The following is a 27,803-nucleotide window of genomic DNA, read 5'->3' on the forward strand; positions in this document are numbered from 1 at the left end:
TAGATATAAAAATGTATTTATTTCTGTATTTATCTGCAAATAAATCGGATATCGGCTTCCACATCTAAATATATCGGTAATAATATCAGTCAAAAATTTGGCATATCTGCATCCCTACTTAATTTTTTATATTAATATGATAATACTTTTATATCAGCTTGTGTTTTTATGCAATAAAGCATCATTCACAAGTAATGAGAGCCGATTTGAACTGTAATAGGTAATAATTATTACGTAATAATATCTGATTGTTCCTCACTTCTAAGTGGGTCGGGAATACCATCTCAAATACAAGCTAATCCTTGTGTTTGCTCGTCATGTCAACATTGTATAAAACAAATATAGATATAAAAATGTAATTATTTCTGCAAATATATCAGATAACAGTCTCCAAATCTAAATATATCGGTAATAATATCGGTCAAAAATTCTGTACTTGAGGCTTTTTGTCAAAATAAATACCTTATTATTCTATGTCAGCTTGTGTTTTTCATGCAGTAAAGCATCTTGCCGCAGTAATGAGAACCGATCTGATCTGTAATAGTTAATAATAATTAAATAATCATGTCTCATTGTTCCTCGCTTCTAAGTAGGTCGGTAGTGCCATCTTAAAAACAAGCTAATCCTTGTGTTTGCTAATCATGTCAGCATTGTATAAAATAAATATAAATATAGAAATGTATTTATTTATATGTTTATCTACAAACATATCAGATGTCGGCTTCCAAATCTAAATATATCGGTAAAAATATCGGTCAGAAAATCTGTAATTGATACTTTTTTTTTAATTACCATATTATTCTGTGTCAGCTTGTGTTTTTTATGCAATAAAAAAGCATCTTGTCAACGTAGTGAGAACCGATCTAAACTGTAATAGTTAATAATGATTACATAATCATAGCTCGTTGTTCCTCAGTTCTAAGTGGGTCTGCAATGCCATCTCAAACACAAGCTAATCCTTGTGTTTGCTAATCATGTCAACATTGTTGCGATGTGCCCAATGCTTAGTGCTGTTTTGGTAGTGCTGACAGGGTTTTTTATCCTTTCAGCTGCGATGACCCCGAAGTAGAGGATTATGGGAACAAATGGAGCATGAGTGCAATGCTGAGATATTTGAGACAAGAAGGCAAAGACACCACACGTGAGTAGACCTTAAACAATCATATGCTTTCATGTTTAACACACCATAACGTCTGACATTCATAAGCTCTCATCTACGGTTCTTCTCAAAGCACCTCAGAGCCATTTGGAGATTGACGTTTCACAAACTACAGCTGCTGGATTTATGATTTACGCTGGATTAGTTTGAAGATTGTTTTGGAGAAATCTTGGATACTGTTAACACCTGTTGTTAAATAAGAATAGACCTTATATACAGTGGGAAAAATAAGTATTGAACACTTATAATATAATTTTTTGGCAATCTTATGTGGAGAATGAAGGCACAATCATTGCTCAGGTGTGAGTTTCTCACAGACTTCAACAGTGTCAAAATCTTAATGGTTCTGTGAGTCTCGTCTATCAAATCTGAGCTTTATTTTGTATACTCTATTGGATTGCTGTCAGGTGATTGGCCGGGCCATTCTACAGATTGGTTTTCTTTCTCTGAAAGCATCTGAGAGTCTCCTCGGCTGTGTTTTGGATCATTGTCTTGCTGAAATGTCCACCCTGGGTTCATCTTCATCCTCCTGCTAATGTAGATGTTGGACTGAAGCAGCTGATATTCATTTACACTGAGGAAGGGCAGAGGCTTGCTAAAGAGATTTCAGCTACTGTCTGGGCTTTCACTGCCATTCTGCACCTTCCTTTCTTCAAGTGTTCAGTACATTTTCCCTGTGTTATTTCATTTTATTACACATAACTTCATTTGTAAACTAATTAGATTTGTTGTCTTTGCAAATGTGCATTTATTTGGTTGTTAGTAACATCTGTTGTTACTAATTTCAAGTCAACGGCACCTTTAGAAATATGTTTTTTTTTTAAACGTGTTGAATACTTACAAAAAAAAAATAGGATAAATATCTGTTCCAAACAAATTGACCGATGGCTAGTTTTGTGGTTTAGGGTCACATGTGTGTTCACCTTTTGTCTAGTAAGGTTGATAACGGAAATAATCTTAATTAAATTAGTATTTCAGGGCTTTTGTTAGTGGTCCTGTTTTAAAAAGATATTGCTACTCAAAAAGAATATCTAAAGATTTAAATTGTCTTTGAATTGTCTTTGTTTGTCAGTGCTGATGGGCCAGATTGAGGATCTGATCATTAAAGCTGTTCTGAGTGCTGAGATCCACATCGCCACGTCCTGCAAGATGTTTGTTCCTCATCGGTGCAACTGCTTCGGTAAGACAGATCCCAGCGAAAAACCAATCTGTGGAAGATATGATGTGTACAATCCAGGCTCAATGGAAATGCGTGCTTAAGCCTACATTTTTTTTGTGAAAATTAATTGCTTCGAGTACATTTTGTTGCACGTTTCAGATGACGAATCCACTAGAGGGTGCTATCTAAATTTTTGTGAATCTGAAATAAGTTACTTAGGGAATATTTTATCGCGTCTGTCAGATCACAAATCCACTAGAGGGCGCTGTCTAAATTTTTTTGAATTTGAAGTACGTTACTTAGGGTACATTTGTTGTATGTTTGAGATGAGAAATCCTCTGGAGGAGGCTGTCTACATTTGTCCAAATCAGAAATACGTTACTTAGGGTACGTTTTGTTGTGTCTTTCAGATGAAAAATCCACTAGAGGGCGCTGTCTAAATTTCTGTGAATCTGAAATGCGTTACTTAGGGTACATTTGTTGTACGTTTTAGATAACTTTTCCACTAGAGGGCGCTGTCTACATTTTTGCCAATCTGAAATGTGCTGAAGTACATTTTGCTGCGAGTTTCAGATGATAAATCCACTAGAGGGCGCTCTCTAAATTTTTTTGAATCTGAAATGCGTTACATAGGGTATGTTTGTTGTACGTTTCAGATGACAAATCTACCATAGGGCACTGTCTACTTTTGTCCAAATCAGAAATACCTTACTTAGGGTACATTTTGCTGCATGTTTCAGATGAGAAATCCACTAGAGGGCGCTGTCTAAAATTTTGTGAATCTGAAATACGGTACTTAGGGTATGTTTTGTTGTTTGTTATATTTGTTTTCGGATAACAAATCTAGGTCACACTTTACAATAAGGTTCATTAGTTAATGGTAATTAATGCATTTACTAACATGAACAAACAATGAACAATACATTTACTTCAGTATTTGTTCATGTTAGTTAATGTTAGTTAATGTAATTACAGTAGTTCATTGTTAGTTCATGTTAACTCATGGTGCATCAACTAATGTTAACAAGCATGGACTTGGATGTTAGTAATGCATTAGTAAATGTTCAATTATGATTAATAAATGCTGTACATGTGTTTCTCATGATTAGTTCATGTTAGTAAATGCATCAAGTAATGAACCTTATTGTAAACTGTTACCCAAATCTACTAGAGGGCGCTGTCTACTTTTGTCCAAATCAGAAATAAGTTACTTAGGGTACGTTTTGCTGCATGTTTCAGATGAGAAATTCACTAGAAGGCACTGTCTACATTTTTGTAAATATAAAATACATTAATTCCTTCATTTAATTTTAGATAACTATTCCACTAGAGGGCACTGTCTATTTTCTAAATCTGAAATGCGTTACTAAGAGTATGTTTTGTTGTACGTTTCAGATGACTAATCCACTAGAGTAGTGGTCACCAAACTTGTTCCTGGAGGGCCGGTGTCCTGCAGATTTTAGCTCCAACCCTAATCAAACACACCTGAACAAGCTAATCAAGGTCTTACTTGGTATACTTGAAATGTGTGTTGAGGCAAGTTGGAGCTAAACCCTGCAGGGACACCGGCCTTCCAGGACCAGGATCTGCACTAGAGGGTGCTGTCTACTGCACGTTTTAGATGAAAAATTGACTGGAGGGCGCTGTCTACATTTTTGCAAATCTGAAATACGCTACTTAGGGTACGCTTTTGTTGTACGTTTTAGATGCACGTCCTTGTCCACATCCAAGAGAAGATTTAGCTTGTTGTACCGATCACTGAGCTAAACCCTTCCCTAAATCCAACCAATAGTGTTTTCAGAAGCAGACGTAAAAGAAAATGCTAAATCTCAAATGCAGTTGTAATTCGGTTTATCCTTCATCCCTACGTTACATCATTTCACTGATTCAACTTTCCAGATGTATGAATGCAGACTGCTTGAAAGGGGGCGGGGTATGACACATTAATCATTCTATTATTTTTTTTGTTTGTATTTATTTATTTATTTTATTATCATTTGAGGTCAAAGTTAAATTCTGATTAACACAGCCCTATCTTCTTTAGTGTCCTGAATATAGTGTATCTTTAATAGTGGCGGTATCCTTCTTTCTCTTTGCTCCAGTGTATTGTGCGTGTAGACATAATATTTCCTCTGTAGGTGTTGCTTGTTTTGGTTGTGATAACACGTTCCTGTTGCACTGCGCTGTTATCGGGACAATCGCCCTCATGAGGAGAGTATCTGTGCCCGCCGTTTGCCCTCATCTCAGTCACTGATGCCCAGCTCAGGTGAATATGAGCCGCTCATGCAGGTGCAGCCGGGGAATTTGATGGAGACGCTGTGATTAAAAGCTAATCAAGCTATTCAGGATAACTGCTGACTTTCAGACAGGTGCGCGCCTGCTAAAATCCAGAGCAGTGGTACAGTATGGTCTGGTACGGATCACCTTTATCAGGCTTGTGTCTTTACGGCCAAAGGGTACCAATGGTACCCTTTTGATAGGCTAATAAATGACTTTAGGATTTCGCTGTCTTGGCTGCAGGAGAAGCACTACATTCTCCATTCCCTGTTTACATCTCATCTGCAGTGACTCTGGATCAGAGCCACACGGTGGATTTACACGCCGTTTAATGCGCTCCTCATGTGAATCTGCGGCCGGTTGGTCTTTGTTCAGCTGCTGTGTAACATGATGCTTCATTGGTCTCTCTTCACCTCTGACACGGAAAGCAGAAACAGACCTGTACTGCTGAGTAAATGAGCCTCTTTGTGCGCGTTGGGCTGTGCGGAGGAGATATTTGTGTTATGGCCATTCAAGTCTAGTTCAATGCTTCTTTATATATATACACTTTTGGGCATCTGGGCGAATTGTAAGAGATTTGTTTTGTCCTCCTTTAATGGGTTGTGGTGATATGGTCACTGATTGCTGAGTAATTGCATTAAGCAGCACTCCAAAAAAAATGTTACTTCACTTTTTACTCACCCTCAAACCTCAAACATAAGTTATTTTGACCTGTAACCATTGACTTCCACAGTAGGAAAAGCATTTACTAGGGAAGTCAATGGTTACAGGCGTTCAGCATTTTCCATGGCGTCTTTCTTTGCATTTAACTGAAGAAAGAAACTCCGAACTGGTTTGTGACAAGGATGAGTAAATGATGACAGAATTTCAGTTACACAAGTAGATATTTTGAAGAATGTTGAAGACCAGTCACCATTGACTTCCATAGTAGTTGTTTTTTGTTTATGTTAATGGTTGTTTTTATCTGTCGACATTGATACTTTCATCATCAGTTTACAACATTCTTCAAAACATTTCCTTTTTATATTTAGCATTTATTTTTTTGTGAGAATTGTCCCTTTAAAAGTTGCTGAATCTTAAGTGTTCAATCTTAAAGGCACACACGCACACAAATACACACACCCACATATTTGAGTTTCTTTTTTCTGATAAACACACAAGTAGATATTTTGAAGAATGTTGAAGTCCAGTCACCATTCACCTTGATGGTAGTTGTTTTTTCTTTTATGAATGTCAATGGCTGTTTTCATCCATCAACACTGATATCTTCATTATCAGTTTAATGATAACATTCTTCTAAACATCTACTTGTTATATTCAGCATTTATTTTTTTGCAAGAATTGTCCGTTTAAAAGTTGCTGAATCTTACAGTATGTGTTCAATCTTAAAGGCGCACACACACATTTGAGTCTCTTCTGATAAACACAAAAGTAGATATTTTGACGAATGTTGAATGTTATAGATGTCGGTGGTTATTTTATTGTTGTTATCAGTTTACAACATTCTTCAAAACATCTACTTTTTATATTCAGCAAATTGCTGAATCTTAAGTGTTCAATCTTAAAGGCACACACACACGTTTGAGTCTCTTTTGATAAACACACAAGTAGATATTTTGAAGAATGTTGAAAACCAGTCACCATTGACTTCCATAGTCGTTGTTTTTCTTATTATTGATGTCAGTGGTTATTTTCATCCATCAACACTGATATCTTCATTATCAGTTTACAACATTCTTCAAAACATCTGCTTTTTATATTCAGCGGAAAAAAGGAACCAATTTCAAGAGTAACTGTTTACTTTTTTGGGGAGAACTGTCCCTTTAAAATATTGTTGTAAACCAGTGTGCTGTTGTTGCAGCTTTTTCTTTTTCACAAAAAGAGAAATTTTATGGATCATGAGGTTCTTTCTCACATCGACATAATGAAAACATAAATACTTTGTGGGTGAACTGTCTCTTTAAGAGTTGCATGAATGTCTGTGTAAGCTTTAGATTATCAGTGCGCTTCTGCTCGTCATCACTCTGTTTCTGTAAGGAGTTGACTGCAAGCATTGTTGATGAGGAGATGTTTTTTATATTCATGATTAGCCCAACAGTTTGTCTGCACGTTGCCAAGTTTGTCAGATCATTTCACAGTTTACACCAACACTGTTTTAAAATAGAGCTGTGATGTGAGGGTCAAACACACTGGCTTTATAGGGCTGCATTTGTGTGGTCGTGAGCCGGCCGCAGCGCAGTGGTTTTAATAAAGACGAATGCTTTAAAGGTTAGAAGAACAGTGGTCTGTCTGCGCCACAATTGACTGCAGCAGTTCAGTGTGATTCTGCCTCTGGTTTACTGCTGGTTTGAACTGGTCTCTTGGTTTGACCAAGCTGGTGTGTGCAGAAGGTTATTCTGCTGCCACTTCACTAAGCTATAAATATGCTTTCAAACTCTCAAATGCACAAAAATTTAGGATTTAATCATTAAAGGGAACCCACTGTTTGATGAAAATCATCTGTTTTAAGCTGTTTGGACAGAACTGTGTAGGTAGAGTGTGTCCACAGTCATATTGGAGTGATAGAAACACAACTAGATTATTAAAGTTCCTCGAGACAAACTTTGAGGCTGGCTTGAGAAAGCCTGTTGGTAATAGTTTATTGATATTAAACATTTTTAAAAAGTATGAAAAGATAGAGATAGATAGATAGATAGATAGATAGATAGATAGATAGATAGATAGATAGATAATCATGATTTTAGCATAATTAGCATGTTACTTGCATGATTCTAGCATGAATTAGCATGTGACTAGCATGATTCTAGCATGAATTAGCATGTTATTAGCATGATTCTAGCATGAAGTAGCATGTTATTAGCATGATAGATAGATAGATAGATAGATAGATAGATAGATAGATAGATAGATAGATAGATAGATAGATAGATAGATAGATAGATAGATAGATAGGTAGATAGATAGATAGATAGATAGATTAGCATGTTATTAGCATGATTCTAGCATAAATTAGCATATTACTAGCATGATTCTACCATGAATTAGCATGTGACTAGCATGATTCTAGCATGAATTAGCATGATTCTACCATGAATTAGCATGTGACTAGCATGATTCTAGCATGAATTAGCATGTGATTGGCATGATTCTAGCATGAATTAGCATGTTATTAGCATGATTCTAGCATGAAGTAGCATGTTATTAGCATGATAGATAGATAGATAGATAGATAGATAGATAGATAGATAGATAGATAGATAGATAGATAGATAGATAGATAGATAGATAGATAGATAGATAGATAGATCAGCATGTTATTAGCATGATTCTAGTGATTCTGTAGTTTGGTCCATTGTTAAGTCTATGGGATTTTTCCGACGGTCCCGGGACGTTTTTTGGAAAGCCGAAAGTCGAATCAATCGGAAAAGACATAGCAACCCAAGTCAGACCAGTTTGGAGGTCTGGTGTGAGTTTGGTGGTCAAAGCTCGAAAGCTCTAGGAGGAGATGCATTTTGTTTTTTAGTCTTAGAAGAAAAATAGGATTTCAGTAGTCTGGCTTGCTACACAAGTTCTGGAGACACAAAAGACTTATCTTAGGGCGTTCTCACACTTTGTACAGTTGCCTTGAACCGGGCCGAAGCATGCTTGTCCCCCCTCCCTTCTCCCCCAATGGCCCGCACTCACATTACAATCGGGCCTGGGCACGCTTACGTCATCAATTATGCGCTGTTCATTAAGCTCTTTCGCACAACATGTGCAGATTTCTTCAGTTATTTCGTCGTTTAAGTCGTTTGATATGCAGTAACATGCAGTTAAATATTTCACAGAATAGATCAGCCAATTTTGGCGCTCATAAACAGTCATAAAGCCCTCATGCTGCAGGAATTAGGAGGCTTTCTGAAGATGCAGCTGTCATGCAGTGAGGGGTTTGCGTCTTTAATATACGGCAGTTTGTGTTCATTTAACAGTAAGAATGATTAATAAAACCATATAAAGCAGTACCTTAAAGTCACGTCTCGTCTTCAGTTTTGGGCTCTGGCGCGCTTTACACTCACCCTACAAGCGTACCGCTCAAAAGCCCAAGTGAACCGCGCTCTGGCACACCTCTTCCAACCGGGACATGATAAGTGAACTGTGCCTGAGCCCGATTCAGAGCACTCACACTTCTCAAACGATCTGGGAAATGGGCCTAGTTACGGTTCAGATAGCATAGTGTGAGTACGCCTCACACATCTTGAAAAAGGGGTAAAACTTAAGATATCCAAAATTAAAGATATCCAAAAATAAACATTAGAGGCTCTATCATACACCCAGCGCAATAAGGTACAAGACGTGCTGGGCGGGATTTGTCGCTATTTTCAGGCCGGCACAACAGTAATTTTCACGTTTTGCTCCACGTTGTTTAAAAAGCAAATTCAATTGCGTCTTTTTGTGGACTCATGGGTGTGCTGGTCTATAAAGGAGGTGTGTTAAGGTGCATTATTGGAGCATTGCTATTTTGAGGAGCTGAAATAGATCAACAGCATCATTGACCAACTGAAAGCTGCTCTAAAGTCCAGCAGAGTGTGTTAGTTATGCGCCTATGCAGGTCCAAAAGCTTACACACTGCTGAACACACACAGGATGAACAGCAACACACAAATATATTTACAGATGAAAACAGTTAAAGGATTGAAATGATCCAAACATGACGATTAAATCAGATACAGGCAACAAATCAGAATTGGGCATTAAGACCTGACAGTGTAAACAGGGCCTAAGAAACTCTGGGTTGTGAAAAGTGAAGGTTGACCACATTTCTAGAACTGCTCGATCGTGCAGATTCGCACTCTATAACATCAGAAAGATCCGGCCCTTCTTATCTGAACATGCAGCTCAACTCCTTGTTCAAGCTCTTGTTCTCTCCAGACTGGACTATTGCAACTCTCTACTAGCCGGGCTTCAGCTAACTCTATCAAACCTCTTCAGCTGCTCCAGAACGCAGCAGGTGGTCTTTAATGAACCTAAAAGAGCACATGTCACTCCGCTGCTCATCCGTTTGCACTGGCTGCCAGTTGCTGCTCGCATCAAATTCAAAGCTCTGATGTTTGCCTACAAAGCGACTTCTGGCTTTGCTCCTTCTTATCTGCTCTCACTTCTGCAGATGTATGTGCCATCCAGAAACTTGCGTTCTGTGAATGAACGTCGCCTCGTGGTTCCATCCCAAAGAGGGAAGAAATCACTTTCCCGAACTCTCGCGTTCAATCTGCCCAGTTGGTGGAATGAACTCCCTAACTGCATCAGAATGGCAGAGTCGCTCGCTATTTTCAAGAAACGACTAAAAACTCAACTGTTTAGATTCCACTTCACTTCCTAATCTGCAATTGCCTCTCTGGATATCACAATAACTGTACCACACCCCCCCCCCCCCCCCCCCAAAAAAAAAGTACTAATACTTTCCTTCTTAGACTTTACAGACCTGAAACTTGCCTACAGCACTTATTCATTGTTGCTCTTATAGTTGTGTAAGTTGCTTCCTTGTCCTTATTTGTAAGTCACTTTGAATAAAAGCGTCTGCTAAATGACTAAATGTAAATGTAAATGTAAAATGTGAGTAATTATTGTGAGTCTTTATTTTTGGCCTGAGCTATCTCTTTAATATGTTTGAGTAAACTAATCCTTTAATATCGCAACATTGGGCTGCTGAGATGTAAATGCAGCAAAAGCCTCCTGTTGTTTCCATGGCTAGTAACACACAGCGTGAGCTCAGGAACCAGATGATATTTCATCAGTGAGTTCATGCGAGCCGCCCGCTCCACCCTCTGTTATATTGTTTAGGAAAAGACACCCAAAGCCAACAGGAATAGGATTCATTTCTGCAGTGATGCAACCATGCCGAGTGACACAGCAGATGCAGGAGACACCCAGTGAGATGATACGTTACGCTCTTGTTATTGTTGTTGCGGTGAGTTTGGTTTGGGCTTGTTTTCTCGGCTCCAGAGCCCGACGGCTCGTAATAACGCTCGGCTTTGATCTTCCCTTGTTGGTGCTTATTTATTCTCCTCACTGTGAATATTTTGTGGTGATGTTAATGGGCCCTCCCAGCACACATTAAAGAGCCACAAGCGCGTGAGGGCTGAGGTGCGGGCAGGACCGGTGTCTGCTCCTAATTGGGGGAAAATGCGTTGCACATGGGCTGCTGGCTGCTCGCTGTTGGAGAAGTGTAAATGCGTGCTGTTTGTGTTTGTGTGCATGTTCACTAGCCAGAATGGTGCACATCTTGAGTAATTAGTACGGGCTGCTTTCCCTGTCGTTCTGCTCGTGTAGTGTGTTTAGAGCTGATTGAACTAAGATGTAGTCATCTGTAGCTCTGTTCGAGAAAACTGCTGTGCTGTCTACGTTTAAAAAAGCTACACGTTAAAGTGTTAAGCCAGTCGCCACAGTAGCTCAGATAAAAACTAGTTCACTAGTGTTAACAGGTTGGCAAAGTAGCCAAGGGCCACACACAGTCCAGTTCACTAGCGTAATCCGGAGGTAGCCCAGGTACACATAGAAATGTAATCACCTTAGATCATTTGCGTACTCTCCCAACTTGTACAGAAAGCCTGAATATGGGGCAACAAGTAAACATCAAAGCCCGTTCATAAAAGACGAGTTAGAAATGTCGGTTTGCTCCTTCTGAAGCAGTGAAATTTAGTCTAAGTTCAACAGACAGACACACAGGCTTCTAGTCTATAGCCCTCCTGCTCTCTCAAGCAGCTCTGTTTACATTAGAGCATGAAAACATTCAAACACTCTCTCTCTTGTGTCAGCGTTTGAAGGTGCTGGGTAAATGCAGAATGGCCACAGAAACTCCCTTCTCTTTGATAAAGACCTGCTTTATAGCCTAGAACTTTTACAGCCACATGTAGGCTCTGTTCCAATACTAAAAGAGCTGCTTACCGAGGTAAGATTTGACATATTTTCCCAATATAAGGCTGTTCCTGTAATAGGAAGCACAATCTTTTAGGGCTGGATGGACTCTATTATTGATATTATTGCATAGAGTGTACATTGTTCGAAAATTCAGAACACAATTCATAAATTCTATTCGGAAATTCAGAACGTGATTCATTAATACACAAATCCAATTCGTAAACTCAAAACGTGATTCATTAATACACAAATCCATTTCGTAAACTCAAAACATGATTCAAAAATACACAAATCTGATTCATAACCTTAAAACACGATTCAAAAATACACAAATCTGATTCATAACCTCAAAACACGATTCAAAAATACACAAATCCGATTCATAACCTCAAAACACGATTCAAAAATACACAAATCTGATTCGTAAACTCAAAACACGATTCAAAAATACACAAATCTGATTCGTAAACTCGAAACACGATTCAAAAATGCACAAATCTGATTCGTAAACTCGAAACACGATTCAAAAATACACAAATCTGATTCGTAAACTCAAAACACGATTCAAAAATACACAAATCTGATTCGTAAACTCGAAACACGATTCAAAAATGCACAAATCTGATTCGTAAACTCGAAACACGATTAAAAAATGCACAAATCTGATTCGTAAACTCAAACGATTTAAAAATACTCAAATTCAATCCGTAAATTTAAAACACGATTTAAAAATACACAAACCCAGTTCATAAATTCAAAACACGATTCATAAATAAAAAACACGGTTCAAAAATACACAAATCTAATTCGTGTATTAGAATTAGGATCCATACTAACAATGTACTAATCCATACTAGAAACATACTGAGACATACCAATCCATACTAACATACATACCAAGCTATTCTAACAGTATACTTATCTATACTAGAAACATACTAAGACATACCAAGCTATATGAACAATTTACTAATCCATACTAGAAACATACTAAAGACATCCGAAGATATACAAACAATATACTAATCTATACTAGAAACATACTAAGACATGGCAATCCATACTAACAATATACTAATCCATACTAGAAACATATTAGAAACATACTAATGACATACCAAATCATACCAACAGTACACTAATCCATACTAAAAACATACCAGCGACATACCGATCCTTAACAATATACTAATCCATACTAAAAACATACTAACTGACATATCGATCCATATTAATACACTAATCCATACTACATACCCATCCGTACCAATTAAATTATAATCCATACTAGAAGCATCATAACAATATACCAATCCATACTAAAAATGTACTAATCTATGCTACAAACAGACTAATAAACATAATAACAACATACAATTCATACTAGAAACTTGCTAGTTCATATTATAAACATGCTAGCAACAAGTTATACTGTGGTTTAGAACAAGTGTTACTCATGAAGTATGCTTAAAACTGCGCTGAGCAGACACCTTCAAGCTGTATTAAGTTCATGTTAGATTGTGTTCAAACATCAGACATCTGAACGCAGGATGTTTATCATCTGCATTTGATATTTATCATTAATTATAGCATCAAATATTTGCTGCTCTGAGGTGCAGTTCATGATTTGCATCATTAAAGATAAACAAACAGAATGATCTTTTACCGAATTTACCTCGGCGTTTTCTTTCACCAAACTTTTAAGCCCTTTTGTATTTTCTTAATGTGTTGATTTACCTTCACAGATGGCCTTCAGTAGCGCTAGCTCTGTGTGGTGTGTGTCCTCCCATTCACCCCTCTCACTGTGTGTGTGTGTGTGTGTGTGTGTGTGTGTGTGTGTGTGTGTGTTAATTCGCAGAACTGTATGGTTTCGACGTTCTCATTGATTCCAACCTCAAACCCTGGCTCTTGGAAGTGAACCTCTCCCCCTCTTTGGCATGGTGAGCAGCACACACACACACACACACACTGCACACACACTGTTTTTTTACTTTTGCTTTCCAGAAACCCAGCACTCATGGAGATAAAGGCGAGACACTTTTTTCATGCAGATTTATTTGTACTTTTCTTAGTGTATTTTTTTTTAAAATAGAAAGAAAAATCCAAAATACACTTCTGTTTAGACTTTTGCAGCACTTTATTATTTCAGATTTTGTAGATTTCACTTACAGTTCATTATTTTTTAGGCTGTTTTCTCAAAATGAGCTTCCTTCTTGCACTGAGCTACACTATAAAGCTAGATTTATACTTTAATCCAGACGCCGCATCACGCACCTCCGCTGACTGCACGCGCACCTCGCGAAACGGACGAGGCTTTTATACTTGATGCGTTCGCCTTTGTGATATTCTTGAAAATGACTGGGTGGCGATCAAAGTAAATCGACCGTAAAGTCAGACGGATAATCAGAGAAGTAGAACGTTTCCGGGAACTATGTCACATCATTAATATCATTCAAGATATTTAAACTAATAATTTGTATTGTTTTATCGTTGTATTGTTTTATTGTATTGTTTGTATCAGTTTTTTATAACCATTCAAGATTTTTTCAATCAAAATTTCATGCATCACTTGCTTTCGTTCATCTCTCAGACAGTTTTACCTATTATAATTTATTAAAATATTAATCACTACAGAACATGAGTTGCTCTACAAACATATTTTTTAATGGAGACAGAATGAATATTGTGTCTGACTCCATCATGAGCTTGGAGGACTGCATCCATACATCTCTGACATGACTCACATCACTGATTAATAAAGTCATCTGGAATGAAGAAGAAAGCCTTCAGCAGGATCCCAGAGCTCATCAAGAGTCTTTGTGTTCATCTTCAACGCCTCCTCCTTCATCTTACCCCAGACATGCTCAATAATGTTCATATCTGGTGACTGGGCTGGCCAATCCCTGACCTTCTTTGCTTTCAGGAGCTTTGATCTGGAGGCTGAAGTATGAGAAGGAGCGCTATCCTGCTGGAGAATTGTCCCTCTCCTGTGGTTTGTAATGTAATGGGCAGCACAAATGTCTTGATACCTCAGGCTGTTGATGTTGATCATCCACTCTGCAGATCTCTCTTCTTGGCTTGGCTCTTCTTGGATTATTGGCTCCATGCGGGTTAAAAACTGTATTCAAATGAAGAATTTAAAATCAGAATCAACTTTAAATGCGGCCCACGTGAAGATCTGTAGACTTGGCACATATTTAGTATCTTACAGTAATGAAAATAAGCATGAATGTACAGTCTGTTCAGTTCAACTGATGACACGTCTTCACAAAAGCTCCATAAAACTGCTTTTATGCAGCGTGTGCCGTATTCTAGATCCCTCAAAGCCTTGTTGTCATCTCCATGTGCTCAAAATAACATCTCACACTCTTCTTATGAAGCCTATGGAGCTCAACCTGCCGATCTGCACAAGTGTGTGTTATATAAATGGGGGGAGATCAAATCAAAGCCTCCAAGAAAAGCCTTTTTCAAAGGACTTCTCATTACAGGTGGTTTGGTCGGCCATCAAAGATCTAACCTAATGGATGTTTTCAGGTGTAGACATGCCTAAAAGTGCTCGATCTCAAGCTCTTGTGCTGTGGAGTGGAATTTATATACAGGACTGAATGTGATACAGGACAGGAACACAGAGATGGCTGTCTGATTTCAGTTTGTACAAGGATAAACTGATCTCTAATAGATTTTACAAGCCAACTGAATACTGTCAGCCAAACAAAAAGAACTGATGCAAAGAAATGAAATAAATGCGACGAAGAAGAGGAACTTGAGTGTAAATAAACTCAACTGCAGACATTTAAGAATGATGTTTTTAGATGATGTTATAATTTGTGAACTTCCCAATAAGTTTGATGTGTCACATGACCCTCTTCCTAATGAATAAACAAAAGTTGGATCCAAGATGGCCGACTTCAAAATGGCCACCATGGTCACCACCCATCTCGAAAGTTTTGCCCCCTCACATATACTAATGTGCCACAAACAGAACGTTAACATCACCAACCATTCCCATTTCATTGAGGTTTGTCCAGATAAATGGCCCACCCTGTAGAGGTGTGAAAACACCTAGCTGATATAGGGGGTTTCACAACCCTTCATCTGGCAAACTCGCAATCTGTTGGTGTCATCAATCTGGCAACCAGTGTCTGCGTCATTATTGGAGGGGCCAGGAAAAAAACCCTCTCCAATATTTAGAATTTAGACTGCAATACCTCGTTCAAGCACTAGTGTCAATCCTACCCTCCTGCAAAATCAAGTTTAAACCAGCCTAGGTTGGTTGGCTGGTTTTAGCTGGTTGACCAGGCTGGTTTTAGAGGGGTTTAGGCCATTTCCAGGCTGGTTTCCAGCCATTTCCAGCCTGGTCTTAGCTGGTCAGGCTGGAAAATGACCAGCCAAATCCAGCTAAAACCAGCTTGACCAGCCTGGTTTAAGCTGGATATAGCTGGTTTTGGCTGGACTACCAGCTTGGCTAGCCTGGTCAAGCTGGTTTTAGCTGGTCATCTCCCAGCCTGACCAGCTAAGACCAGGCTGGAAATGGCTGGAAACCAGCCTGGAAGTGGCCAAAACCCCTCTAAAACCAGCCTGGTCGACCAGCTACAACCAGCCAACCATCCTAGGTTGGGATGTTTCAGCAGGGTACATATAATATAATAATAATAATATATGTCAGCAATAAAATAGCAAAGAAAAACCTCCATCCTGAGGCTGCAAGTGACATTAACTAACATTAAATCATTAAAAACCACAGAGATCAAGCAAAAAGTCGCTGCCATTTAAAAAGCTCCTCACTCCTCAAGTGTCTCTCATTTGGAAAGGACAAACAGTATTTCCAACAGGAACAATTTATACTCTGTTGTTTCTTTGTGTCAAACAAATCCTCATGAGCAATTTGTCCAATTAGAGCAAAGTCAAGCTGAAGCCTACCATTAGGTTTGGTTGTCAACATGCTCATAAACATTGGTGTGGAGCGTCTAAAATCAGCACAGACTGCAGAGGCTTTTTGGGGTCAAGAATGGCAAAATCTGCAGATTTAATCACAATCAAGCGGAAGTTTTGTTTAGTGTTTTCAGGTACACCGTGATCTGACTGTATAGATGACGAGCTCTTCATTTTCAGAAGCTTTCTGAAGCATTGCGTTTGGTTTCATTTTAAAGGTGATTTACTTCTGTCCGCTAATCCGTTGTAATTAATTACGGATTTCAGTAGGTTGAGAGATGCTCTTCTGCTGTTTGAGTTACTGTTGCCTTTCTGTAAGCTGGAACCAGTCTGGCCATTCTCCTCTGACCTCAGGCATCAACAAAGCATTTGCACCCACAGAACTGCCGCTCACTGGATATTTCCTCTTAGTCGGAGCATTCTCTGTAAAGCCTAGAGATGGTTGTGCGTGAAAATCCCAGTAGATCAGCAGTTTCTGAAATACTCAGAGCAGCCCGTCTGGGACCAACAACCATGCCACGTTCAAAGTCACTTAAATCCTCTTTCTTTCCTCGCTTTGAACTGCAGCAGATCGTCTTGATCATGTCTACATACCTAAATGCATTGAGTTGCTGCCATGTGATTGGCTGATTAGAAATTTGCGTTAACCAGCAGTTGTACAGGTGTTCCTAATAAAGTGGCCGGTGAGTGCATGTTTAATGTGGCTTCCCTTGTAATTGTCCTAAAGTTTTCTCAAATAAACTCTGTAATATCAGGCATCTTTTAGCTCTTGCTAGAGTTCTTCTTTAGGTTTAGAGTGTCTTATCTTTCTTTTTCTCTCCAGGTGTTCTCATACAGCCTCTATAATGTTCACATCTGGACCCTATGGAGGCCATTGCATGACTCTTTGTGTTCAATCAGCTGTTTTCTTTCTTCAGATAGGATTTTACTGCTGTTAGCAGATTATTATCATGCTGTAAATGAAAACTATTACAGCTGATATCTTAAAACAGTTAAACCAAAATAATCCAGCATCAACAGCCTGAGGGATCAAGACATCTGTGCTGCCCATTACATTACAAACCACAGCAGAGGGACAATTCTCCAGCAGGATAGCGCTCCTGCTCATACTTCAGCCTCCACATCAAAGCTCCTGAAAGCAAAGAATGTCAAGGATTGGCCAGCCCAGTCACCAGACATGAACATTATTGAGCATGTCTGGGGTAAGATGAAGGAGGAGGCGTTGAAGGTGAATCCAGAGTCTTGATGAGCTCTAGGAGTCCTGCTGAACGCTTTCTTCTTCATTCCAGATGACTTTATTAATCAGTGATTTGAGTCATGTCAGAGATGTATGGATGCAGTCCTCCAAGCTCATGATGGAGTCAGACACAATATTCATTCTGTCTCCACTGCAGCAGGACTTTATATTCTATACTGGACATTATTTCTGTTCAGTGATGAGACTTTAGTCTGAGCAGAGTCAGATCTTACTGTCCTAATCAAATCATTAATAATCAAGGCATGATCAGATTTTATTGTGCTCAAATAAGCGTCATCTAGAGGCCTTTACCTTTCATATATGCCACTTCTGATACCAAATGATCAACTAGAAGTCGAGTTATTATTTGCTGTTCCTAAAACTTGGATAGGAGACAAGTATTGTGAGGTAGTGTATAGCAATTTTACCATCAGTAGAGGGATTTAATGTTGGCCTGAAATTTTGCACAGTGCTGTATATTTATCTAACAAAAAGCCTTCTGTTTCTCTGAATTGATTTTTCCATAACTGCTGACTATATTTACAGTATAAGTGCAGGGTTCAACGCTAAGGATTTTTTCTACTGGTCCGATTGGGCCAGTGGTTTAGATTTTCACTTGCCCTACCAAATTTTCACTGGCCCCACCAAAAAAAAGGGAAGTTAATAGCTATTTTTTGCCACATATTTTAAATAATGTGTCAAAAATAAAGTGAATCTAGAATTGCAATACTTAAAAGCATGTTAATAAAAGTGTTTCAAAACAAAAAGAGCAGGGGAAAATGTGGAGGTATTTTATTGTGGTTCGAAATTATTTAACAAAAGGTGGCCGACTTGTCAAACTGATGGCAAACCGTGCAAAACATCACTTTTTTTCATTTTTTTTAAATCACTTTTGTTTGTTGCATTGTTCACACATAAATGTCTGCTTCCAAGACATTTTCTTTTAGCCTTTTAATTTGATCTTGCCGCCATGTTGCCGTTTCTCCGCTGTACTGGCTGTTATCAGGTTATGGGAAAAAGTTGCATGCTCAAAACATCAAATCAGACAAGAGGAACCAAAAAGCAATATGGTGTTTACGACATCACAGAGAAGGTAGTGTTTAAAGACTAAACTTAAAATGCACGCAATTGACAAATAGTCGCAGACCAATTAAATGTTAGTGACAAGGCAGCACTGTCCCAATCGGGCCACTAATTATCCTGTCTACTGTCCCAAGCGTCTCACACTGGCCCTGGGCCACCGGGCAGTCCTTATTGTTGAGCCCTGAAGTGCATTATAAGTAACAGCTATAACCCCTTAAAACCCCTTAAAAATGTAATTTAATTACAGTAACTTGTCAATTTGTGTCTAATTACACACAACGCTGATGATAATAGACAGCAAATTTCACCCCCCTCCCCAAATAAGAGTCATATAAACCACTGTACGGATTATTTTGGCAACTAAAGCAATCAATCACGGTGACTCAAAAGAAACTAAGCAGCCTGGAGGAAAGAAAGAAAATAATCATGTTTCTGTCTCGTCCTGTAAACACAGTCAACTCATGAACTCAATAAAGTAATATACTAATGTGTTTCCTTTTTTTCCGCATTTGTAGCGACGCTCCTCTCGATTTGAAGGTGAAGGCCAGCATGATCTCCGACATGTTTTCTCTCGTGGGTAAGTTTTCAGTTTTCCCAGGCTCAGACCGCTTCACCTCAGGCTGGAGTTGTAAATGTGCATGTGCGCTCAAATTCTCAGACCTCAGCGCGGCCATAACAGCGTGTTACTCTCTGTGGTTGAGACTCTGGTCATGCGGCTTGCATTTGTTTGGTGTTCAGTAATGGCCGGTTAAGAAGATGGAGTGTCGTTGGTTTATGTAGCCCTGTGATTTCTGACATGTACACTGTAAAAAAATGCAGCGTTCCACACAGTTTATTCTTGTAGTGCTAAGAATTGAATTAATGTAACACATTTAAGTAGATTGAACTTGAAACAATTAAGCTGTCCCAAAAGATTTCCCAATAATTGTGTCGTTTCAGCTCATTTTAAATAAGTTGTTTGAACAAGCAGCACAAATGATTTTTTAACAGTGTAAAACTCAGAATCGCAAATTCACCCATGATTTTTTACATTGAATAATATGTATGAATAAATCAAAAGAAACTAGTGTCTGTGAATATGAAATGTTGAGAACACTGCTTTAAAAATCTGTTAGTGCACTGTAAATAATGCAGGGTTCCACACAATTCATTCATATACACTGAAAACCCTAATAAGTTGACTCAACTAAATTAATTAAATAAAATCGTCTGCCAAAATTTGCATATTTAAGTTTATTCAACTTGCCGGTTTTGTAGACTATATTTAAATTGTTCAGTTTAACAAACTTAGTACTAACTACGGATACTGGAAGCCTGTGCTGGCGTTGCTATCAGTGTGTGAAGAGTGGGGGAAGAGGCTTGCATTGACAATCCAACACAATGGGCAGCACATTGAACACATTTTATAAGTGATCAGAAACTTGTAAATAACTCATGAAAGAATAAACTGACTGTAAAAACAAGCACAACATTGTTTTTCTTGTGAAATTCCCAATAAGTTTGATGTGTCACATGACCCTCTTCCTATTAAAAAATCAAAAGTTGGTTCCAAGATGGCCGACTTCAAAATGGCCACCGTGGTCACCACCCATCTTGAAAAGTTTGCCCCCTCACATATACTAATGTGCCACAAACAGGTCGTTAATATCACCAACCATTCCCATTTTAATAAGGTGTGTCCATATAAATGGCCCACCGTGTATAGTTTGTAAAAGCGCCATAGAAATAAAGATGATTTGAATTGAATGAAATTGAATGATTAAGTGGAGCAAACCCACACACATACAACTTGATCTTCTATTGTTAAATGAATTTGATGAAAAGTGTGCAACGTTTTCACGCCAGAAAGCATGTTTTATGCGAGGATGTAACCATACCTTCCCGGGAGTCTCCCGTATTTTAGACCCATCTCCGGCCACTCTGCCGTTTTGTTGTTTCTCCTGGAAAACTCCCGTAATTTCGCCTCTAAAGCCAACCCCACCCACACGAAACCCGGAGCATAGTACAGTTACGTACCCGTTTCTCAGCTAAGATTCAGACACCTCACCCCCGACATCTCACCCCCTCACAGGTCTCCCAGATTTTCAGAGACAAATGTTGGCAGGTATGGATGTAACTGATATGATATTATATGCTGCAACGGCTCCTTTAAATACGAAATAAATGTAGCGAATTTTGACGCTCTCACCGCCGGAGCTGAATGCAGACAGCATTGTCGCCAGGCAGGCCAGAGTGACCTTTGACGCTCTCACCGCCTTTGGTCTGAACGCATAGTTAGAGAGACCAGCAGGGGGCGCTCAACCTGTGGTCTGTGTGGGTCCGAGTATATTGATGGGGCCTCTATACTGCTCAGTGACATAACATGAAACTATATAAAAATTATTATTATTAATATTATCATGTATCAAAACACGAAATGTTTCAGAGTAACGACACCTTATTTCACATACAGTCGAAGGCAAAATTCGTAGCCCTAATGTGAAATTTTAAGTATAAAAAATCCATGTTCAGTCAATCAAAAAAATGATTGTATTTTTTTCAGTGATGTTTTAATAACTCATTTTTAATAATTGATATCTGTGATATTTGAGCCATGATGACAGTGCGTAATATTTTATCAGTTCTTTTGCTAGACAATATTCAGCTTAACAAATGGTAATACTTTACAACAAGGTTGTTTTACTTAATGTTGCTTCATGTGTTTACTAACATGAACAAACGATGAACAATACATTCATTCCAGCATTTATTCATGTTCGCTCTTTCAGTTAAAGCTGTTCATGTTAACTCGCAGTGCATTAACTAATGTTAACAAGCACTGGTTTAATAATGCATTAATAAATGATATGCTTAATAAACACTAGTTCAGTATACAAGTTCAGTATTAGTTCATGTTAGTTAGCACGTTACTAATGAAACCTTACTGTAATGTGTGATCAAACATTGATAACAATAAAACAAAATACAGAATTGAAGTAAAAAGAATAATAAAGAGTCGCAGCTTTAACTTGGTTGGGCGTCTCCTGCCTCTCTCTCACACTAAATCTGTATTGCCCAAGGATCACAAAACCACTAATAGGACATTGTTGCCTGCTGGTGGTTTGTGTCGCATTTTTCCAGCCCTGCAAATTGTGTAATGATCAAATGTGATCCGGGCTGAAATGCAAGGAATACGCCGCAGTCCTCGGAGTTCCCCGCAGGCGCTGTTGATTAGCGTTAGATGACTTACACGAAGGAATTGTCAACAGAACATTAGACGCTCGCATGAGTCATTGAACTGTCGCCGCTTGGATGAAGAAAATACCTCTGCAGCGCTCATCAAAATAATGATTGCTCAAGGCTAAGTGTTGTTATGCTTACGCAATCAGCTGTCACCCACCCAAACGCTTGTGAATCTGACACTAGAGACAGGAAAGCTTACTGTAATGACTGATCTCGCAGCAGTGATGATTGTGGATCACATGTAGTCCTTTATCTTTTTTATTACGGCAGTGTCAATGGCAAACATAAACTAAAAAAGACAGTTTTGGTGTAACTTAATTTGACACAACTTTTAGTTTGTTTGTATTGCGTTATTTAAACTTATCGGATTGCATTGTTTCAACTTATTTAAGCTGCGTTAGTTCAACTTATTTTTATTGCGTTATTTCAACCTATTTGTATTGCGTTATTTCAACCTATTTGTATTGCGTTATTTCAACCTATTTGTATTGCGTTATTTCAACCTATTTGTATTGTGTTATTTCAACTTATTTGTATTGCGTTATTTCAACTTATTTGAATTCATTATTTCAACTTATTTGAATTGCGTTCTTTCAACTTATTTAAATTGCGTTATTTTAACTTATTTTATTGCGTTATGTGAACTTTTTTGTATAACGTTATTTCAACATATTTGTATTGCTTTATTTCAACTTAATTGTATTGCATTATTTAAACTTATTTAAATTGCGTTATTTTAACTTATTTGTATTGCGTTATATAAACTTATTTGAATTGCGTTATATCAACTAATTTGCATTGCGTTATATCAACTTATTTGAATTATTTCTACTTATTTGTATTGCGTTGTCAACATATTTGTTTTGCGTTATTTCAACTTATTTGAATCGTCTTATTTCAACTTATTTAAATTCCATTATTTCAACTTATTTGTATTGCGTTATTTCAACTCATTTGTTTTGCGTTATTTCAACTTATTTGAATTGTCTTATTTTAACTTATTTGTATTGCATTATTTCAACTTATTGAAATTGCATTATTTCAACTTATTTGTTTTGCGTTATATCAACTTATTTGTATTGTGCTATTTTAACTTTGTGTTGCGTTATTTCAATTTATCAGATTGAGGTATTTCAACTAATTGTATTGCGTTATTTCAACTTATCGGATAGCGTTATTTCAACTTGTATGTATTGCGTTTTTTCAGCTAGTTTGTTTTGCATTTGTTCAACTTATTTAAATTGTGTTATTTCAATTTATCTAATTGCGTTATTTCAACTTAGTTGAATTGCATTATTTCAACTACTTTAAAATGCGTTATTTCAATTTACTGGATTGCGTTATTCCAACTTATTTGAATTGCATTGTTTCAATTGATTTGATTGCATTATTTCAACTTATTTGAATTGCATTATTTCAACTAATTTTAATTGTGTTATTTCAATTTACTGGATTGCGTTTTTTCAACTTTTGTTTTGTGTAAATTTAACTTATTTGAATTGCATTATTTTAACTTATTTTTACAGATTTTCTCGTGGAACTCTGTTAACTATCAGTACAAAAAATTCAGAGGCACAAAACAAATATATATAAATACAGTTTGATCCAGTATTTGGTATTGTTTAATGAATGAGTTTAATAATTATGAGTTTTGTCTGAACTCTAGCTGTTTGTTTTACTTAGGTTTTGTGTGTCAGGATCCTTTATTACGGCAGCCACGCGCTGAGAGAGCTGGGTTTGATCTAAGATTGAAGATTCCCACCCAGAAGCATCAGGTACAAATACTCTACACTTTACCCTTAAGACCCCAAAAACCCCCAAAATCACAGTTTCTTTCCTTAAACATACAGAGTGATGAACTGAGCAACACATCACCATTAGTCCAGTTATTCAGCGCTCTAATTAGTATGATCTCAGCGTGATCTTGTGCAATTTCAAAACTATGATTATTACTTTCCAAAGATGTTGAAAACATGATGCCGCTTTGACAGATTTATTGTATTGATTAGTGCTGCGGCTGCTTTATTTCATTCCTCTGGATTTGAAGCTACACACTTGAATTCTGCTCACTTACTGCTAATATGCTAACGGAATGGAGGATGCTAACATTTTATGAATCTAGATGTGCTTTGACAATACTATATTTTCTGCCATTTAGGCATTAGTACGCGTGGAGCTGTGCGATTTCACTGCAAAATAATAACAATAATATTGTCACTAAAACGAATGATGTTACAACATTTAACTTCGTCTCAGTCAATGAAAACAAACAGACCTTTAGCCTCATTTATATTCCGCAACATTAATGCATTATAAATGTAACTATGGTCATCATCACATGACTAGCATTTACGTCTCGTTTTCGCCATGTGATATTCAGTCAAATTTTTCATTGACAAAAGCAACACTTCAAACACACAGACAGTAGTGATTTTTACATTTATTTGACTTTCAACATAAACATGTATTTCGATTTAGTTTTTTCCACACATTCTCTATTGGAGACAGGTCGGGACTGCAGGCAGGCCAGTCAAGTACCTGTATCCTCTTCCTCCGCAGCATAATATGTATATAATAAAATAATATTTGGGCGGCGCAGTGAGTAGCACGTTCGCCTCACACCAAGAAGGTTGCTGGGTCGCTGGTTCGAGCCTCGGCTCAGTTGGCGTTTCTGTGTGGAGTTTGCATGTTCTCCCTGCGTTCGCGTGGGTTTCCTCCGGGTGCTCTGGTTTCCCCCACAGTCCAAACACATGCGGTACAGGTGAATTGGGTAGGCTAAATTGTCCGTAGTTTGCGTGTGCGTGTGTGTGTGTGTGTATGTGAATGGTTCTCAGAGATGGGTTGCGGCTGGAAGGGCATCCGCTGCGTAAAAACTTGCTGGATAAGTTGGTGGTTCATTCCACTGTGGCGACCCCGGATTAATAAAGGGACTAAGCCGACAAGAAAATGAATGAATGAATATAATATTTGTTGTTTCTAAAACTTGGATAGGAGACAAGACTTTTGTCAGGTAGTGTACACTTGACCATAATCTTTCCTAAATTTCTATTGGTTAATGCAGCGCTGTATTGGAAAATTGTCAAAAGCTGTATGTTAATGAACAAAAGTACAGCATGACCATGTGTTGCAATCCGTTATGTCAGTGCAGGAATCAAATAGTCGATTGTTACGGCGTGCATTTCTTCATTCAGATGCATTTCAGCCTGGTCACTAGATCATGTTATTGGTTCCAAATGGACAAGTTTTGGCCCGCAGGCAGTTGTCAAGTGGGCGGGATGCTCAGCAACCCATCAAACTGCCTGGCAAAAATTGGAGCAGCTGTTTCCTATCAGTATGATGAAAAGGATTTAGGGAATTCCACGGTGGATTTGGGAACGGCTCTCCTCGGCTAACAAACAAGATGTTAAGGAGCTGATTGTTGGCGTTTTTTCAGACCAAAGTAATCGAGCTTGATATCTTTGAGCGCTAGAGGCTCATCTGGAGGTAAACAAGAGTAACCTTTGAATGGCGTCCACTGAAGCTGCAGCTCCTTGGAATTTCTTGGTGTGAACTGAAGCTCCACGGCATGCACATGTGATTTTTCAGCTTTTTTATTTTTAATAAAAATCCGGCCCACTTACATCCGGCCCACATACCATATTGAGTGATGGCACTTGGGCGGTCCGCTTCTGTTTGCCAGATCTGGGCCACAATTAAGCCATAACAATACCACATATCAGCCAGAATTCAACCAAATGAGCCAGAACTGACCCTATTCTGGAACACAGTTTGCTTTTAATCTGGCCCAGATCCGGCCCACACCAGACACTGACATCTGGACCACATACTGAATGGAATGATGGCTCTAGGGCGGTCCGCTCCTGTTTGTCACATCTGGGCCACAAATAGGCCAAAGCAATACCACATATCAGCCAGAATTCAACCAAATGAGCCAGAACTGACCCTACTCTGGGCCCCAGTTTGCTTTTATTCTGGCCCAGATCTGGCCTACACCTTACACTTGCTGGGTGTGGCAAAGTACAACAATCCCAGCATGCATTGCGGTATGAATACATTCTACAGCAGGGATGTTAAACTCAATTCCTGGAGGGCCGCAGCTCTGCACAGTTTAGTTCCAACTCTAAACACACCTGATCAAACTAATTGAGTCCTTCAGGTTTGTTTGAAACCTCCAGGTAAGTGTGTTGGAGCAGGGTTGGAACTAAACTGTGCAGAGCTGCCGCCCTCCAGGAATTGAGTTTGACACCCCTGCTCTACAGCTTACTGATGCTCCAGTTTTCATTATTTGCTGTTGATTCTGCCTTTTATGTGGAAGTTGCTGATTTTGGCACCTGTAGTCTCCTGTTTGTGATGTTCTTGAGTTCTGTTCATTTTGTTAATTGTCACCATTGTTGATGTCTCTGTGAGCAAAAGTTGAACCATAGAATTGTTTGCTTATAAACCTTCATAATTCTGTGGCATGTGCAAGCATGTTATTACGTTACTTCTATTAATGTATTAAACATTGGTGAACATCAGTGAATTATATTATTTCATCCCCAGGTTGTGCCTCACTTAATTTTATTTTATTATATTTTATTTATTTATTTTTACTTGGCTTGTTTGTTGTAATGAATAAACTTTTCTAGTTCTTGAAAGTTACAGCAAGTTCAGGGCTATGAGCCCAACTAAAGCAAACACTTTTCTCTATGATGGTGACTTTAGTCTATGTGGCCCACATATGTTTTAAGATAACTGGGCCACATATACCATATCTTCACTGGGCCAATATAGGCTCAATTGCACATTAGCCAGAGCTTACTGTGCTGAATATTTGCCAAAAGTGGCCCACATATGTTTTAAAATAACTGGGCCACATTTGCCATATCTTCTTTGGGCCACTATAGGCTCAAATCCACATTAGCCAGAGTTTACTTTGCTGAATATTCAGCAAAAGTGGTCCACTTATGTTTGAAGATAACTGGACCACATTTTCTATATCTTCTCTGGGCCACTATAGGCTCACAGCCGCAATAGGCAGAGCTAACTGTGCCAAATATTCGCCAAAAGTGGCCCACATATGTCTTAAGATAACTGGGCCACATTTGCACCTACACATGTGAGCCACTTTGGGTTTAGACCCAGATTACCCTTAAATGACTGCCACATTTTTGCCAGCTGTGGCCCACATTTGTCCTCCGTCATTTGGGCCAAATTTATCATCCTCCACATGGGCCACATTAGGCTCACATTCAGATAACATTTTGCCATAAGTGCCAAATCTTTGCCTTAAATGGCCCATATATGAATTAGAATCTTTGCCATTGTACAGGTGGGCCACTTCAGACTCAAATTCATTTTGTCTGTCGCCAAAAGTGGCCCACATATGTTTAACGATATCTGGGCCACATTTGCCATATCTTCTCTGGGCCACTATAGGCTCAAATCCACATTAGCTAGAGCTTAATGTGCCGAATATTTTGCCAAAGGTGGCCCACTTATGTTTGAAGATAACTGGGCCACATTTGCCATGTCTTCTCTGGGCCACTACAGGCTCAAATCCACAATAAACAGAGCTAACCATAACGAATATTTGTTAAAAGTGGCCCACATATGTCTTTAGATATCTGGGCCACATTTGCATTTACACATGTGAGCCACTTTGGGTTTACACCCATATTACCCTTAAATGACTATGCCGCATTTTTGCCAGCTTTGGCCCACATTTGTCCTCCATCATGGGCTCACATTCAGATTACATTTTGCCATAAGTGCCAAATCCTTTCCTTAAATGGCCCATATATGAATTTGAATCTTTGTCATTGTACAGGTGGGCCACTTCAGGCTCACATTCAATTTGT

At 38.4% G+C, this 27,803-nt stretch overlaps 1 protein-coding gene and 1 long non-coding RNA gene across 9 annotated transcripts in view; one reads left to right on the forward strand and one right to left on the reverse strand.

The window, feature by feature from the left end:
• LOC147840079 (uncharacterized) overlaps positions 1–27,803 on the reverse strand; it is a 408,477-nt gene that overhangs the window by 374,601 nt on the left and 6,073 nt on the right. The window lies entirely within an intron of this gene.
• Positions 1–27,803, forward strand: part of ttll5 (tubulin tyrosine ligase-like family, member 5) — a 119,537-nt gene that overhangs the window by 17,326 nt on the left and 74,408 nt on the right. For all 8 annotated transcript variants that reach the window (XR_015513855.1, XR_015513856.1, XR_015513857.1 and 5 more), the window contains exons 11-15: positions 1,050–1,141; positions 2,232–2,339; positions 13,348–13,429; positions 19,257–19,318; positions 23,647–23,738. Coding sequence is in view for 2 of the 8 variants with exons in the window: in XM_087291113.1 (XP_087147239.1) it covers positions 1,050–1,141; positions 2,232–2,339; positions 13,348–13,429; positions 19,257–19,318; positions 23,647–23,738 (436 nt within the window). In the remaining 6 variants the exon portion in view is untranslated. The remainder of the gene's footprint in view (positions 1–1,049; positions 1,142–2,231; positions 2,340–13,347; positions 13,430–19,256; positions 19,319–23,646; positions 23,739–27,803) is intronic.

This window comes from Danio rerio, chromosome 17, assembly GCF_052040795.2.
Source record: "Danio rerio strain M-AB ecotype USA chromosome 17, GRCz13ab, whole genome shotgun sequence".
In the NCBI taxonomy this organism is placed as follows: Eukaryota; Metazoa; Chordata; class Actinopteri; order Cypriniformes; family Danionidae; genus Danio; species Danio rerio.